Raw genomic sequence first — 17,603 nt, forward strand, 5'->3', positions numbered from 1 at the left:
CCACTAAAAATAGCACAGTATTTGCATCTAGGACATGGGCTAGGCATGTAGCACATACATGTAGTAGCCCTTTTGTTAGGAAATACTCACTTCGAGGGTGCACAGCGTATAAAAAGTTATATTTCATCTATCGCTCAACAACAAAAGGGGGAAAAATTAGAAGCTCACCTTTTGTGCCCTGCGCTTGTCTGCTCGTTGATTCTGGTGGTAGATACGGCTGAAGTTGGAGACAATTACAGGAACTGGCAGAGCGATGACCAAGACCCCGCTCAGAGAGCATATTGAACCAAAAATCTTTCCAGCTATTGTCTTCGGCACCATGTCACCATATCTGAGTTAAAGAAAGCAACGGGCTTAGTAAAGACAAATTTTCTTCTGTATTGAATTGCAAGATGAATTAATTACACAATAGATTTTACTTCTCTTGCAAATAACATTTCCTGCAAATGAACAATACTTTATACACATCTGCATACATATACAGCATGCCCAGCGTTGTGTATATAAATTTAATTTGAAGCTAATGTTGAGTATCCTGTACATCAAACTGTGGGTGTCTATGTTCTACCTGGTGTAGTGTTCCCAGGCTGCCTCTATTGCAATAGAGAGAGAGTGACCTTGCTAAGGGGGCGTGGTGGTGGTGGTGGTGGTGGAAGAAATCAGTGTTGAAGTTAAGTCCTTACTCTGTTTGCTTGTCGAAAGAACTCCTCATTTTCCATCAGCAAGATCCTAGGGAGACCACTTAGTAAGTTCGATGTCAAGCTGAATAATGTTGCCTCATTTAAGTTGATACAGTATTTTAATTTAGGAGGGTAGCACATTTTTTGGAAGGGATCGTGGACTTTCTGACCTTGGAGATTTTCAACACTGGGCTAGAAAAACCCATGGCTGACCTAATCTGTTGTTGATATGCCGCCTTTGAGTGGGAGGCTGGACAAGCTGACCTCCAGAGGTCCTTGCTATAGTCTAGCTGACAGAAAACATGAAAATCTCCAGGCACATGCAAAAAACTAAACAAATTCTAACTGCAAATGCTGTCAGTGCTCAGAATTACTAGGGCTACCACCTTTCTTCATGATGTTGGACATTGTTTTGTCCAGCAAGTAAGAACATAGTGCTACTGAAGTATGTAGAGGCACTCCAGCGACAGTTTATTAAGAGATACAGTTCTCTTCGCGCTCTGTAGAGTGCCATATTCTATAGGACAAGTATGTAATTACATACTACAGAGTGTAATAAAGAGATAAATTATTTTCAAGTGCCATTCGCTTTTTTAATTTCATTGGATTTTAAGTTATTATTAAAACTGATCGTTGCATGTGAATTAAGTATGCTTGTGAGCAGGGAGATAGCACATTCCCTATTACAAGGAATTTATAAACTGTTAACACAAGAGAAGGTAAGAAATAAAACTGTAGGAGGGACGGTGTTTGGAAAATGCTATCTGGAAAGCAAAACGTGTCTGTTCAGCAAGAACTGGAAAAATAATAGAGAAGTTGGAGTCTTCAAGTCACATGGTCCAAATTGTGCACCTAATCACAAGAAGGAGGACGTAAAGGGATGGGGATATCAGATGATGGAGAATCTATGTGGGGGTTGAGAGCACCTTCTAGCAATGAGAGCTCAGCGTATGTCAAAAGGAGATTATGTATCACCTTGCAGGTGAAGATGAATGGTTTGCATTTTGTAAGATAAGGAGGTATTTAATGTAAATACTCAAATAAGTTGTCATCTGGGCAGATATAATATAGATGACCAAGTCTTAGACTATTGAAAGAGATTATGTTGTGTAAAATAAATGTTTAGCTGCTTTTCAAAGTATGCCCAAGTGTAAAATATTCACAGGAAAATTACATAAATATTTCTACCAGTAAACGCTTCCACCTGCTCAGAATTTGAATGCTATTAGTTTGTGATTTTGTGACACGCAGGGTGGGATAACAATACATAACGTAATAGAATCCACCTTCTGATTTATATATATCACTGGTCTTAATTACCGGAGAGTCATGTTTTCCTTCACATCATTTGCACCTCACAACATAGACATTTTTGGTGCTTATCTTCCTAAAGGCAGAGCTGACTATCAGCTGTCAGGAGTGATGCATGCCCAGCTGTTCTTTCCTTTGGGCAGGGAAGTGGATAAACGACCTTTCAAGGTCTCTTTGACAAATGAGATCCTCGACACCTAACTAACCCCCAGGTTTTTTTAGGCAGAGCCGTGAAGAGAGCAGTGGGCACGGGGCCAGGGTGGTGAGCTTAGGGGACAAGTCCTAGAATCAAATCACCGATAATCATTGCCAGTTTACAGTATTTGTTACTGTTTTACTTCATTCTTCTAGATACAATCCAAGCGTTTTCTTAAATTGCATCGAAGTATATCAACAGAAAGGTATCTGAAAGGCAGTATATATTTACATACACCTGACACAACCAGATCTTGGAATGCAAAATTTACTCATGGCCAGTACTACTGGAACAGATCTCTTAAATTAGATTCCTAAACCTATATTTAGATGTCTATCACTTAAATGGTAAATTGCTGAACTTTTATAAGCTCGCATTGTCACTGGTGGCTGCAATGGACAGAAGGCATTGCCGGCTCTAATTAATTTGATTTGAAGTTGCTCAGGGATGTAGTTCATCCTGTTGATAATGTGACACTATAATTATGTGAATCAAGTGCAGACTGATGTTTTAGGAGTGGTGACAGGAACTATTAGCTGATTCATCTGTAACATTTCAGTATTTATGTGTGGACCTACCTACTGACATAAGGAGATGCCTTTTCACAGTATTTCAGTGTTTATAGAGCAAAAGAAAAAAAAAAGGTTTGTTTGATACATGAAGGAATTTCACAATGTTTTTCTTATCCTCTAGGCAAAATGACAGGCAGATGGATATACTGCTTATTTTAAAATCACTTGCTTTTGATTATTTTTCTGTTTTGGCTGGAATAAGCTGTAATATGCTGACATTTTCCAAAGGTAATGTTGCTTGTCCATAGTTTAGTGCTAATCATATCTTTCACATCGTCAATAGCTCTTACATAATTAGATTTTTGCCTGTTGATAAACACTGTCTTGGAGATGTTTAAATAAAATTATGGCCAGAAAAAATGAATGCCAAGAAAACAGCCTTCCTGCACAGGGTATGAAACATATTTGCTCATTTTTGTGACAAAATGGAATTTTTACTACATTTACCCTGGTTGGTGTTGCTCTCCTTTGGGACAGCGACACAGATTTTAGTCTAGTGTAGGCATGACTAGAAATGTTAATGAAGTTCTTCCTGCTGGATTAAATATTACCTTTAGTTATACCTCATATATCACTGAATGCCATCAATGGAAGTAACTGACACAAAACGAAGGGAAAATTTCTTCCTTTACCTCACCTGCAATTGCTTTATTCCTTGGGAAGTCTAAGCTAAAAAGGAACAAAACTCCATTTTCAGATGGCAGAGTAGCTTTGCAGTGGTTGTGTTTCATAGTGGAAAAATTATACTTGATCTCTAAAACAAATTCTAAATTCTGCAGAAAATCTGATTTCTTCAGTCCTGGAGACACAACAGATACGGAATCTTATTAAGCAATTTTCACAGAGTCACTTTTCAAAAGGGAACTATTTCAAGGTTTTATCTAGTGCTACCCTACTTGTCTCATTGCTCTTCAGACTGGCACTACAAACGAATTCTCCTTTATGGGCTTTTTTTCCCTAGTTGCAGTCTTTTCATAGCTTTGTATATGTATGGTCTGTTCCACATATGTCTATTATTGTGGCCAAAGCTCAAGTCAGTCTTTAGGCATTTATGATTTGTACTGACAGTCTAATTTTGCAACGTCAAAAGTGTCGTCCCAGTATTGTATTGCTCTGGATGAGTGAAGAAAAAGAGATGCCATACTGATCCTTGTTATCCATCAGGTGCATTCTACTTCATTAGCCAGAAAGGGAAGAGAAAAGGCTATGGAAAACTAGATATGTCAATCAAGTTTTATCAAATAACAAGACAGAAACTACATGATCAAACTAATGCCTAGGTTTCACTAGATGCTGTCCAGACAGGTCAGATGTGTGCTATTGCTTGCAGTCCGTAAGTATCTGTTCAGTAAGTGACATCGTACAGGGATGGATGGATTTAAAGGCATGAGTGTTTGTCTCAGTTGTTTGTATTCAACAGGTGACAGACCATTTTTGCATATTTGACTCCTTACTGCATGGCAAGGCAGCAAGCCAGTGAATTCCTTCATTTTGCAAATATTGGATCTTTGAGAGTACTGATCTGAGTAACACAGGCATGATTTAGCACTTTGCATGACAAATTTGGGGACACAAAATGTGTCTGGAATTGCACACAAGAGGCTGAGCTGTTGTAGGAGCATGAGAAGCTTGAGTGTATTTGGCTTTACAAATGCCCAATCTGCAATCCCAACATTGCCATGGCAGACCTTACCTGTGGACATCCGTCTGCCAAAGTGATACTGCTTGTCTAACTGATGAGTGGGGTATATCTGGTGTTGCATGCCCATAATTCAGGAAATCTCAGACAACAGAGGCTGTATGTTTGGCATCATCGGCTACTTATCTTATTCCTGAATCTAACGAAGACTGTTTTTCGATGTCTCTAAGTTGGAATATTTCATAAGTCAAAGGGCTGAATTATAATTGAAACAAATAATACTTTTTTTGCTGTTTTTCCTTGATGTCAGCAGAGAAGGTATTTTCTTTAATAATTTTAACAAATAAGAAGGACAATGCTGCTTATTTAACTTCTGTTTGTTTCTTTGAATGCAGGAGTAATTTTTTTCCAAGCAAAAGTTAAATGTATTTTGGAGGATAAAATAATTAATTACAGAAGTTGTAGTTTAGCAATATTTGTGTGTGTGTTTGACAGATCAGAAATTCACATTTGGAATAGCTTACTTTGGATAGAAACATCCCCCCCACCTCCACCCCCCAGGGTGACCTCTACAGAAAAACTGTGAAACTGTAGGACATGTAGTGTAGAAATAAATTAAGAGTGTGCATTTTTGCAAAGATCAAGTAGTTTAGGCTGACACTGGCAGAGATACAGGTAAGGAAAAATATTATCAGTATTAAAAAACCCAAACACCTGCAATAACGTTTTTTGACAGTAGAGGGCATAAACGCCATTAAAAATAAATGCAAATGCAAAACATTTTAAAATGCGTGTTACAAATACGTGTGCCCTCTCCCACCTCTTTCGAATTAATTTACATTCTTTAAAAAAATACTACATTGATTGAGGTCTGTTGCCTGCTCCCATCTTATTTGCTGAAAAGGGAAGCTAGTAACATTTTTGTTTCCAAACATGTAAAACATGTCAGAAAATAATGGAGTTCTAAAATAAGCGAGAAGTCATTAAGATTAACTTGGTAATATTTATTTTAAAAGCAGGGGAATTTGTGATCGAAGAACAATAAAAATAGTATGAAATCCATGGTAACTAAACAATCTTTGTAGAAGCCAGCACGGCACATTTTTCTCATGTGTGTGGGAGACCATCCACGTTTCCCAGTGGATTTAGCATGTCATCCAGGCAGAGTTCAAGCTTTTTGCACTGGAGCTGATGGACAGAATGGTGCCCTGCCTTTCCAGGACAAGGTCTAGCCTCCCATCCTCCAGCTGTTTGCTAGCCCTGGGCAGGGTTGGTGCTTTACCCATCTGGGTGGGATGATGATGTATCTGCCTTCCTGCTTCCCGTGTCCGCTAATGGCCTTTGCCTCTCCTCCAGGAGCAGCAGGCAGAGCCCCAGGGGCTACTCTGGTGAGACTCTCAGCGAAGATGATACAGCTGCTCATCGGCCCATGCATTTAGGCAGCCAGCCACCCCATTGGGCATGCACTTACGTACCGGCACAGGGGAGAAGGCAAAAAAAGCAATTCCCAGCCTCTCTGACACTAACAGTAATCATGATGAATCTGCACCCTTACCTAGGTCTTAAAATAGCCTAATGGTTTTGGAAAAGTAATTTCTAATAATACAAGATATTGCAGTTTGTGTGAGATGTGGAACATTACATAGATTATTCCAAATTTTATTCCAGCCTTGGGAGATTCTGCATGGAGTTGCAAATAATCTTCCCAGCTGCTTTTACTGCTGTGAAGGGCCCTCTGTTGCAGTAGCCCTCTCTTCTTCTCAGTAGCGATGGACGTGGTCTCCTCTGGGGTCCACAATGTTCCTCCAAGTGCTGGCCAGAATGATTGCTCATGAATGATGGAAAACACATCTGTTTCTTAAGAGTGGTAGTGCTCCCTGGGCTTTCCAGCCTGCAGGGCCAGACAGTCAAACTATTGCCCCTGCACCTGGCTGAGTCAGCAGTTTCTGAAATACAAATTTTCTAATAAAATTCAGGGATTTGTTTTGTTGCACCAGGCTTTCAGGCACGTGTACCAGGGCTTTCATCCCAGAAGCTTAAACAGATTTGTAAAGGTGGGGTTTAGTACTTAGAGGTCAAAAAAAAAAAGAACTTTAGCATGGAGAAGTTAAAGAACTTGCTCAAGGAAAAACTCTCAGCATCTTGCGGTCAGCACAGAGATCCAGATAACCAAATTCCTTCTGTTTTCATTTACCATAAAAAATAATTTATATTTTTATTTAATATTTTATTTTATAAATTTATTTTTATAAAAAATAAAATAAAAATAATAAACCCCCCTTTTTTTGCTCATCTGTCCATAGGAAAAGCTAATATCCGGACTGTTTAGGATATAACGTTAGGATATGTTTACAGCAGTACCCTGAGCTGCTGTAAAGCATCACAGAAGTATGATGCGCATTTCATGTTGTACGGGAGCCGTTTAAAAGTTACTGGAGCTACAGCTCAGCTGACTAACAGCTGCATTACGGTAACACAGACATACTACGGAGGTGGAGCTTTGTTTTGTTTTTTCCCAGATTTCAAAGGCAAAAATGAGCATGTCTGTTTTTTAGGAAAATGAGAATATTTCTGAACGGATCAGATATTTTTTATGAATAAGAAAGGAACCATAGAAGAAAAACTGTTCTTGATGCAAAAATTTCAGCTGCCTTTCCTAGAGTTACCCAAATCATGGTCATTCTAACAATGCACTATCACTCATAGGTGACAACGAGCCTTTTTTAGAGTTTGTGGGCCACAGGAGCTTCACACAACCTTTTGTATGGGAGCAAGTTCCTGCGGCAAGTGCAGGTGCCCTCACCCTGGGTGGCCCCCACCAGTGCCCGAGCCCCCTTCAGCAGAAAGGTGACACTGAGACTGTGACAGTCGCTGCTGAAGGTCTCTGCACACTGTGGCAGGTGCTGGCTGGTGCCTCCAAACCCATTTGTGGTGCTTTTAAAACATGATGTAATGTCATGGCCCGTTATGGAGTGCCTCAGAACTGAGGCTTCTGGCACCAGCTTCCGTGAGGGAGATGCTTACCTGGTGAGAGATCTGCCATATATTTAGTGGGATTTTATGTTTAGTACCGTGGGTGGAAGACTGTATGTCAGCAAGAAAATTCATCAGCTGGACTGCCACATGCTCCACAAAGGAGGAGTGACTGGTTAAGCCCTGCCTTTGCGCTATCATGGATGTGCGAATGAACTGTTCTCAATTAACTCCCTTCACAATAAGGCTAGCTCTAGAACCAAGGAGGTACGCTGCAAGGGAGCAAATATTGGTTAATTACTTCGAGGGCAGTTAAAAAAACCAAAACAATCATCAATGTAGAATAGAAACTGTCCATTCTGAGAGCAGAAAAAAAAGTGTTATGCATAAAGCGATATTATAGAGATGTCCAATTATATCTGACAATTGCAAAATGGTGTCCTTGTCTAAGGAGGGTGCTGTAAATTTTATAAATCTGTTCCCTAGAGCTTCCAAGCTGCTTGGTGACTAAATGCTGGCAAGTTGACACTAATTAGTCATTTATTTCAACATTACACCCAACAACAGATAATTTAAATTGCTACTAGTAATAAGTTTAAGTGGAATTTCTAAATAAGCATTTCAACTGTGTTGCCTTAAGGATTCAACCTGTACATCTACAATTTGAGAAGTATCTAATTTGCTGTTTAGGAGCTAATTCGATTTTTAAAACGTGGCTATATGTGAATGTGAAATGATCCTGGGCTAGATCTGGAAGAATGAGACAGAGGTAAGTAAACATGTCTTCATTTTCTAAAATCATCTTTAGTCCTAAGAATACTGTATCTAATTAACATAAAATTCATTTATTACTTTGTTGTATCACTTCAGAATTTCAAGTCTTCAGCGTACCATGGTGATAAGCAAAGAACAAATGCTTGGCTGGATTATAATTTATAAGATGGTACAAATGACTGCAGGAAGAATATTCTTTTCCTCTATCACTCAGATACTTCACATTTGCTGGGGCCTGATGTAGACATACCATTTTTTTCATTCTGTTTTATGTGAAGACAAAAGTAATTTGAGGGTGGGTGGGTGGGAACAATTTGATCTTTTCTCCTGTAATTCTAACTTATTTCCCTAAGAGAAAAATTTCTAAGGTCTTTCCTTCTTAAAATCAGTGACTTGTATTACTTACTTAGTAAGGACCTAATTTTTCAATAGGTCTTTTGTCAGGGCATATGCCCAACACACAAACACATGTATAGGAGGAACTGACCAGCTCTTTCAAGTCTTAGGAATGAACAAAAAAGTACCAGTAAATAGGTCAGACCAAAGCTTCACCTAGCCTAGCATTCAGTCTCCAAAATCTAACCTGAAGCAAAGAAACATACAGGGAAAAAGAACAAGCTAAATACACATTTCCTTGAATGCTCTTCTATCCTCCAACCACTTAAAAATAACTCAAGAAGTACCAGAACTGTAATTTCTTTGTAGTTAATGATCCTTAGTGGATCATGGGCTTTATTTTGCCCCATTAAATCTGTGCACATCTTTGGCATTCACAACACTGGCAGTTCCTTGCTCAGTGACCTTTTGACTGTTTTGGCTTCAGTTCCTTGCTTTATATGATGCCCCCAACCAGGTCCTTGTACTAAAAAAAGCAGCTGCTGCGTGATGTCTAGTCACCCTCCTCCTGCTTCTTGTGTTTTCATACCTGTTTACCTGATCTCCTTTCTACCCTGACAAGTTCTACTCTGTTCATGCAGAATCTTCTCCCTATATTTGATCCTACCTTTTACCCTTTTCTGAATCTTCTCAAGTTCTTTTATATTACTTACTAGAAAACAAGACCATAACACACATTTTTTAAAGAAAAGGTATGGAGAAGTTCAGAATATCTTATTTTTCTGTTGCCAGCCTGGACAGTGAGCCATTATTATTCACAATGTTAATACACGATGTTTCACTCTTGTTGTTTCTCTGTCCAAATCTTTATTGGTGGGAGCTGGCAAAATTTGCCTTACTTCCCAGATCTCTATCACTACACAAAAGAAAAGGAGCTGTTAGGCTTCCAGCAGAGCATGGGGGTTTTGGTGACTGTCATGACATCATCCTTACAAAATAATTCTTGAAATGACGTGGCTTACTCAGCAACTGTGCTAGCCAGAGAAAAAAAATGCACTACTAGATTTGTACCAACAATTAGATTAAAAGAAATTAATCTTTTTTTGTCCTGTGAATACAAATTTTTAGGGTATTATTATTATTACTATTATTATTACTATTATTATTATTAATTTTCCCCTCCCCCCCATTCTGTTCTTTCAGAAAATCCTTTCTTGAGAGAACTGGGATAAAAAGAAATACAGAGTTAAGAGACAGTGGTTTATATATCATGGAAAAATGGAGAAATAGGAATCAGGATGAATGCAGACCAATCCCAAGTGCTCAGCATTTTTAAAAAATGTGATACAAATACAATAGAGTATAAAGGATTTCCAGCAGTTTCTACTTGAGACATTAACTGGAAGCAACATGAACATCAAGATATGAAAAGCTCCACCTTCAAAAGTACCACCATCTCCAGGCACTCTTGACATTAAAGGTTAGGGGGGAAAAGGTGAGCAATACTTTCAAGTGAAGGTCTGGCCACAGTACCTAGTAAAGACTGAATAAAGAATTCATAGTACAGATAGTAAACGAGAGCAATGTGAGATTTATTGCCTGCATCAAGGCTGTTATGTGAGTCCAGTTGCAGGCTCCATTGACTCCCAGCAGGATGGGCTAGGGATTGACACATCCTTCCTGCAAAAAAATTGCAAAGGCAGCAACTAAGTATCACCCATCTGCCCCATCTGGCCTTGGGTTTGGACTCTTTCTGTTCCCCCAGACCCTTCAGAAGCATGTGGAGGACTACAAAGCCACACATTTCTGCATTCTTCTGGAAACACACCGTTAAGTAAAATTTTTCAGCATTGTGATTAAAATTACGATTGAGCTGGACAGTACAGATTTCAGTTCGGTTTTAAATGCACCTTTCTGAAGCCCGGGGGTATGTTTTGATGTTCCGCCTTGCTTCAGTGGAGGGAAGGGCAGAATTTTCCTACTGGTGTTGTGATTAGGTATATTCTGGGTCCAGCGTTCATCCCAGAAATATTGCTGAAAATTTCATGTAATTAATTTCTCCTGCAGTTTTTCTTTTACTTGCAATACTTGTGCTAAATAGCAGCAAAGTCAAAACAAAGCATCGATCTGCCAATCCGTTCCTAAATTTCTCGTGAGTATATATTAGCCGTCAGGTCAAACTGCTCCAAGTGTAAATCACATTAACACTAGAAAAGCACTGTGGAAGTTTGCAAGGACAGCCATGCCTTTTTTTTGGTGACAGCTATTGGGCACAGCACTGAGATCAGTGAGCTGATTTCACTTGGGAATCAAATCCAGCTGCTCCCACGTTCAGGTAAAACTGTAACTGACAGAGGTTTTAGCCATGCTGGCTTTAATGCTGTTCAGCACTCCAATGGGCAGATCGAGATCTAGGGATGATTCCCAGCAAATTCAGAATGCCTTATTCTGCTTTTTTTCCCCAGCAAAGTACTACACAAAGTCCCCAGTCTGCAGTACAGGTTTGTCCTCATACTTTGATGCACCTTCCAACTTAAACCCATTCTGGCTTTTCTTCCACGTATTTAGTCCCATTAGGTAACAATGGAGTTTAACATGTTTGTATACCGATGGTAAAAATATTTCAAAAGTGTTTTTTAAACAATAAACAGAATTATTTCCTTCTCTTTAAAAATAATCACAACTCCCTATCCTCTCAACTTTCTCTTTATTACTAATTTTGTTTCAAATATTTTCACCTCGTTTGAAAACAGGCTATTGTGTCATGTTTAGCACTGGCCAGTTAGGCCAAGGTAACTTTTTGCTTGCCAACACGACCACTGGCGGACCGGTATTATTTTTACATTCCTTCAGGCAAAGCTGAAAAACATGAAATATCCTGTGTCAGCGTGACACTGCTACTGGCCTAAGTCTTGGGATCTCTACCAAATATTGAATACTTCAATTATTTTTCTCTAATGCTAACTCTAAATCTGTTAAACCAAGAGTAAAAACTACTCTAGCATATTTTTATACACACAGAGAGATGTGTATCTACATTATATATACATATAGATATATATATGTACACACTTAAGGAAGACTAAGAACTTACCCTTTAAAGTAATAATAATTCCTTTGTACAACTTGTGCACTAGAAGATTTATCACACCCCAGGATCTTAGTGTCCCTTCCTAGTTAGTAGTCAGAGTAATTTTTCTGATAAAATCTACTGTTACTTTGCCTCTGAAATGCCACTCTTTCCTCTTTCATGACATTTTTCATGCCTTCCTATTTAGAATATATTTGAGAAAACATCAGTGGAAATTACTAGTTGCAACAGACTATTTATTTTTTTCTGCCTTGGAATAATTGTCTTTTTTGCTCTTTTCCATTTTCAGGGATTTCTGAGCTTACTTAGATAAGTCCAGGAAAAAAATGAAACAATGCATGTACTTCAAGTCTAGCAAAACAAAAACCTCTTCTGAGTTCATTCAAGGCTCCTCACAGCTCAGGTTTCCATCAGTGCTAAATCACCCCAAACCTTGAAAGCAGGAGGGGATGCTATGGCATTCAATCCTGGTGAAGTTTCCTGGCAGGGTAATTATTTTCAGCTGAGCATAGTTATATCCCCTTTCTTGCAAAGAAGCCTGTGTGAGCTGCCCATGGGCAGCTTAACCCTCACCCTCCCAGGCTGTAAAAGCTTGGCATTATGTAGTTTATATAATTTAAATAACAAAATTTGCAATTATCACACGAGAGGTATTGAATCAATCAATTAGGAAACTAAAGTTTCCTCTTCTTCAGATTGTGCAGTGTGGAGTTTCAATGCTTAACCGCGCTGGTTTTGAATCTTCGACTTGAGTTCAGATGAGTAACTTTGGATATGTAAACGTAGCAGCATGTTACAAAGAGTAGAAATGGACTTGCCTACCTCTGCCAGTTTTGACAGTGCATTTTGTAATGTGACCTCGTCTGCTAATAACTGGACTCAAGCCACCAATGAATCTCTAAACAGCAGCACACTGCAATGGCGTGGTAATGACTTTCTGTCACTACTAACCCCATTCCTGTTTGAATTCATGTCCCAAAACTGAGAGGCTCTGTGTCTCACGACCAGTCCTCTCAGTCATTCAGGCATAAAGCTTCATAACGCTGACCTGTACCATTCTTTTCACAGGTAGTAAAGAATTACATTTGCAATGTGTTTCCTCCATTTAAAAAAATGTCTCCCTCTCTGTTGCATACCACATATAAAAAAAATGGTGCCAGCGCACTTTCAAAATCTAACTTTGTAGAGATCACTGATAACCCTGGAATGTTCTCATGGATCCCTCAGAAATGGAGCTTCTGGATGCACCACACATCCTTCCCATCACATTTTAAAATGCAAACTCTGTAAGTTTCAGTGCTCATTAAAAAGTCCGGAGCTTTGTAGAAAATTTGCCAGAAGTCCAATGGTAAAAGCGAGGATTTTGGGAGGTCATGTGTGAATTGTCTGCCCAGAGATGTGAGTATGTATACCCCACATATGTACTCAAGAAATGATGCTATGGGCAATGCTGGAAAGGGGTTTTCTCAGTCTCTTCCTGTGCAGCCTGTGTTTATAAAATGCCTAAATATTAAACAAGCCAAGCTGAAATTTGGTACTGTTTTAAGCGAACAATCAAACCACAGCTACAAGAAATCTTGTATTTGTTTTTAACTAATTAATTTTCTATTTTGAATTACAACATAGAGAAAACACTTTACCCACCAACAGTGAGTAAAGCTTTTGGAGACTGAAGCTTTCATGGAGGGTCAAATCCCTCATGCAGAAAATCTTTATGATGTTGGCTTTCCAACAGTTGGTTCAACTGTAATGAACACCGAGACTGGGATTCAGAGACAGCACCTGCAACTATTTCCCTGCCTTTTGGAAGAAAAGCCTTATCCTATCCTCTCCCTTTTTCAGGTTTTGAAAAATAAAGGTGTTTCACTTAAGACGATGTCTACTATATATTCATGGAGGATGTAGCCCTCCTTGCATGGGTCTGCATTCTGTGAGGGAATAGGAATTCAGTCCCACAGCACTACTTTCACTTTTTCGCACCAGTTGGCTTACACTGACCTTCCCCAGCGGGCAGACTCCTTTTTTAGGTGTCTAGTTCTCCCATTATTATTTGGCACAGCCTGTGTGCAAATCGTTATGCCTAGTAATTAGATACTGCAGTGCTCAGGGTTGTGACATGAGACTTTCTGAATCATTAATATTATGCTTCCACTGTAATTCTTTCCCCTTCCAAAGGTTGTGTGTCATGCTCAGAGAAATGCTGCGGTATGTCAGACATTGGCATGGAAGCACTGTAAAAGTTGCCTTTTCAGTTATGATTTCTGTGCTACAAATAAGGGTTCCTTCTGCTTATCCACTGAGCAATGAATTCCCCAAACCAGTGATTCCTGAACATTTTGAACCGCACACCAGCTTTCTTTGAACTTCTGTGAACCTTTAGAATCACATCGTTAATTGAAAACACTATAAAAGCAATATACTGCAGATCATTTATCTTGGCCTTGCAGGCTGTGTTTTTGGACCCCTTGATGTAAACAATAACTAGGCAAGACAAGGTCCTCCTGACCAGCACTCTGACCACAGCTGAAAGATTATTTCCTGAGCCACTCGCTCTGGCTTGACCTCAAGGTCCACAACAGCGTCAAAGAATAATCTAACAATCTCTACCTGTCTCCACTTCAAGTATAACTATATTCGATGTATTTATCTTTCTGTTTGTCAGAATCCATCAGAACTCTAACCAATATCTAGCAACTCTCATGCTTAATTTTGCCAGTGCCATTCACTGAAAATTTTGTCTTTGGATTTTAAATTTCTGCTCAACCTTTTGGTTCAAACTGTGTTCCTTTTATCTCTACAACAACAGGCACAATTTAATGAGGACTGCCAAACCCTCTCCTTTTTATGCATTTTCAATTAGTTTGCTTCTTACCGAGTATAAATCTCTTTTTACAGACCTTTATATAGCAAGTCCTCTGTCCTTTTCTGCTGTCAAGTTTATTGTTTTCAGTGTGTTGAACATTGAATTCCTCCCTTTTCTGCTTGTCTTTCTTAATATGGGTACTTTCTTGTTTGTGCCCACATTTTAACTGCTCAGCTTTGGGGATGGAGGAGGCATGTTGGAGGAAGAGAGCCCCGGTGCAAAAAGATACCACATAGCACTGCTTCTCCATGAACTGCATTAGGGCTGCCTGACAATTTCCCCCGGGTCCCCACTGGTTTGCAGCTCTGCATAGAAGTCGTATGTCTAGGGAACGGGTGAAGAAATGACCTGCTGGCCTTGAGCTGTTACATGGTACAAGAGGCAGAGGAGTCATGGGTATGGCTGCATGTCACTGCAGTGGATGTTGTGTCATGTTGCACACACTTATCTCCAGAAGTGACTTCTGGTCTCCTGTGGGAAATGGTAGCTGGTGTCTCATGATTGCAAGGACCCTTAAACTGACTTTTACCACAGAGGTTTAACGCAATGCGTCATCGTAGTCTGAAAATTCAGTTTTTTCAAAAGTAATTTTTTCAAAAGTAGTATTTTCAAGTGGAGTATGACTTCAGCTGAGGACCACATTCTAGCCTCTCCACTTGCCACAATAACTTGACTTATTCCAGTAGGACTTTTTTCATGACTATTCGCTCTCAGCTGTAAGTATCTGATGTTTGCAATCTGTCTTACAACCTTTATCTGATTACAGAGCAGACCCCACCAATGCTGGTGTTAATGCTGCTTCTTGTGATGATAAAGCACATTACTTAATGTGGTAATTTGCATAATTCCTATTGCTTTACCTTCTGTAAGAGACCTCCCTATCTTCTCCCATGCCTTTTCAGAATATGCTCTGCTTTCACATTTGTGCTGGTCCCTTTCACCTTGCTTAACCCCACCTGGTACCGCAACAGGTGGTTCTTCTTGAGGCTGCCTCTCTCTGTTCAGTACCCTGCTTTCCCCCACAGCTGCAGCACCCTTCTTACGGGAAGGGCACGGGTCTGCTCCACTACCACAGCCAAAATGCACAGCACTGGGACAAACCCTTCTCATCTTTTCATTTTCCATACTTAGGATTCCTTCTAGCACTACAAAAACTGAAGTAATAATTTTCATAGAAAGAGTAAAAATATTTCAAGCATCTGAGACTGAATGATCATCTGGTCTTATTACTGTGACTCCTGTTTTATATGCTGGCTTTTCCTCTGGAGCATTTTAGAACATCCTTCACCCTGCTAGTAAACTTACACTGTAAAATCTCAGAGTGACTTGTGCTGGAAAGCATAGATCAGTTCTGGGTGTTAGACAGCTAAAAAGCCACTAAACCATTTTTCATTGCTTTGAAAGTAGGTTGTAAATATTAGGAGCGTTTTCCTTTCTTTTTACTCAAAACCGTGTTATTACAAGTTCATATGTCAGATAGCAATTCAAGCCCTCTCTCCAGGTCTTTCTTTCTTTAATGAGTTCATCAGTATTAACCACTAAATGCATTTGCCTGAGGAGCTAGAAGAACTCTACCTTCTATTACCAACACTATGTCTTTAATAAGTAGACATCCAGGTGTATCACTGGTCTGCTCTTGTTCAGAAAGAGTGGGAAAGAATGGAGAAAAAAATCCACAGGAGGTCAACTCTCACAAGAAAGAAAATAAAAGACCAAATTAATGGAAGCTTCTTAGGGAGTAAAGCATCATTTCCCATCTGTGCAAATAATCAGAACACGGCTGAGCCGTATTTTTCCCTTCTGATTTTATATTGCTCCACTTTGCTTCTCCCCTCCAATCCCCAGACTAAAAAATGCTCCATCTGTCTGTTAATCTCTGATCCTCTCATTCATAAGAACTACTGTTCAGCCATTCAACCTCAAATTTCAGTCTGTAGGATCATGGCCTATAGACTTTGGGATCCTGCCTTCATATAAATGTGTGTATCACCACCACCCGCATAGCTCGAGGATAACCTCACAGAGAGTGTGAAAAACAAAGGGCGTAAAGAAAGAGAAGAAAGAGGTGCCCAAGGACATGGTTCCTCAGGAATTATTATAGAGAGGTCTCTGAGGACAGCCATATGTGTGGTCCTCCTGCTTGGTGATTCAGTTCCGTGAAGGTTAGGTGAGGGAACCGAGTTGGTCGGCTTTTCAAGAGATTTATCAGCTCTAGCTCAGTGCTGTGCTGGCATAGGCCCCAGCCCGGGGCTGGATTTCATCCCGTCAGCTCAGAGGGTGGGCAGAGGAGACATACAACCTGGTGGCTGTACCTGCAGTGTTCACTGCTTTGTGCTGCTGGTATCCCACAGGGGCACTGCTTCTGCTCTCAGGAGAGGATGGTCTGTGACCCTTACTGGACAATATGGACCATATTTTAGGGTGTAGCTGCTGGTGACTGGAAGACAGTGACTCAGCTTGTCTGCATCAGTCCTGTCCTCCTGACATAATAATTCTGTGACTATTAAAAATGAGCAAACAGAAGCAGTCAACGTGGTCAGATTTCACGAAATACAGAGTTCATCAAAGTGTAGGAAAGAAAAAGCGGTGCCAAATTCTTGTTAGTACAAGTGTTTGCAGCAGTAAGAGGACTAAGCCCTAAAGAGTGCTGGAGAAACACTAAAGACAATCATAACTTCATGACAGTTCAAGTAATTGATGCATTTTAGCTTGTAGCTGAGAGATTGAGCAGATTTACTTAATCCTTAAAAAACACTACACGTTAAGTAGCTTGTAAACCTATATAACATATTACTTGAAAAATAAATTGTAATGTGACGTAAAACAACAAGTATAATAAATGCTGTTGTTCTTCCAAAAATCTTTTGGACATGTCAAATGTAATTACATTAATACTTATTTTATTCTATTTCCATAAAAGGAATGAATTTGTAGAGGTCATGTACTGCATTATATCTAGCCCTTTTTACTCAGCTGAGCTGTTATGCAAGAAACACATCAGGCCTACAGGGTAGCTCTTGCCAAAGGCCGAGTGGCACCACAAAAAAAAAAAAAAAAAAAAAGAACACTTAGCAGTGGAGACTTCGTTAAAATATTTCTCTCATCCTTTTACAAATAATTTTCTTTGTTGTACAGTCATGGATGCTATTTTTGGTGTCCTAGTCTCTC

The 17,603-nt window shown here is 39.6% G+C and overlaps 1 protein-coding gene across 2 annotated transcripts in view; it reads right to left on the reverse strand.

Moving 5' to 3' along the window:
* Positions 1-17,603, reverse strand: part of KCND2 (potassium voltage-gated channel subfamily D member 2) — a 286,358-nt gene that overhangs the window by 18,932 nt on the left and 249,823 nt on the right. For both annotated transcript variants that reach the window (XM_037390172.1, XM_037390173.1), the window contains one exon: positions 169-331. In XM_037390172.1, the coding sequence (XP_037246069.1) occupies positions 169-331 (163 nt within the window). The remainder of the gene's footprint in view (positions 1-168; positions 332-17,603) is intronic.

Source organism: Falco rusticolus, chromosome 5 (genome assembly GCF_015220075.1).
Source record: "Falco rusticolus isolate bFalRus1 chromosome 5, bFalRus1.pri, whole genome shotgun sequence".
In the NCBI taxonomy this organism is placed as follows: domain Eukaryota; kingdom Metazoa; phylum Chordata; class Aves; order Falconiformes; family Falconidae; genus Falco; species Falco rusticolus.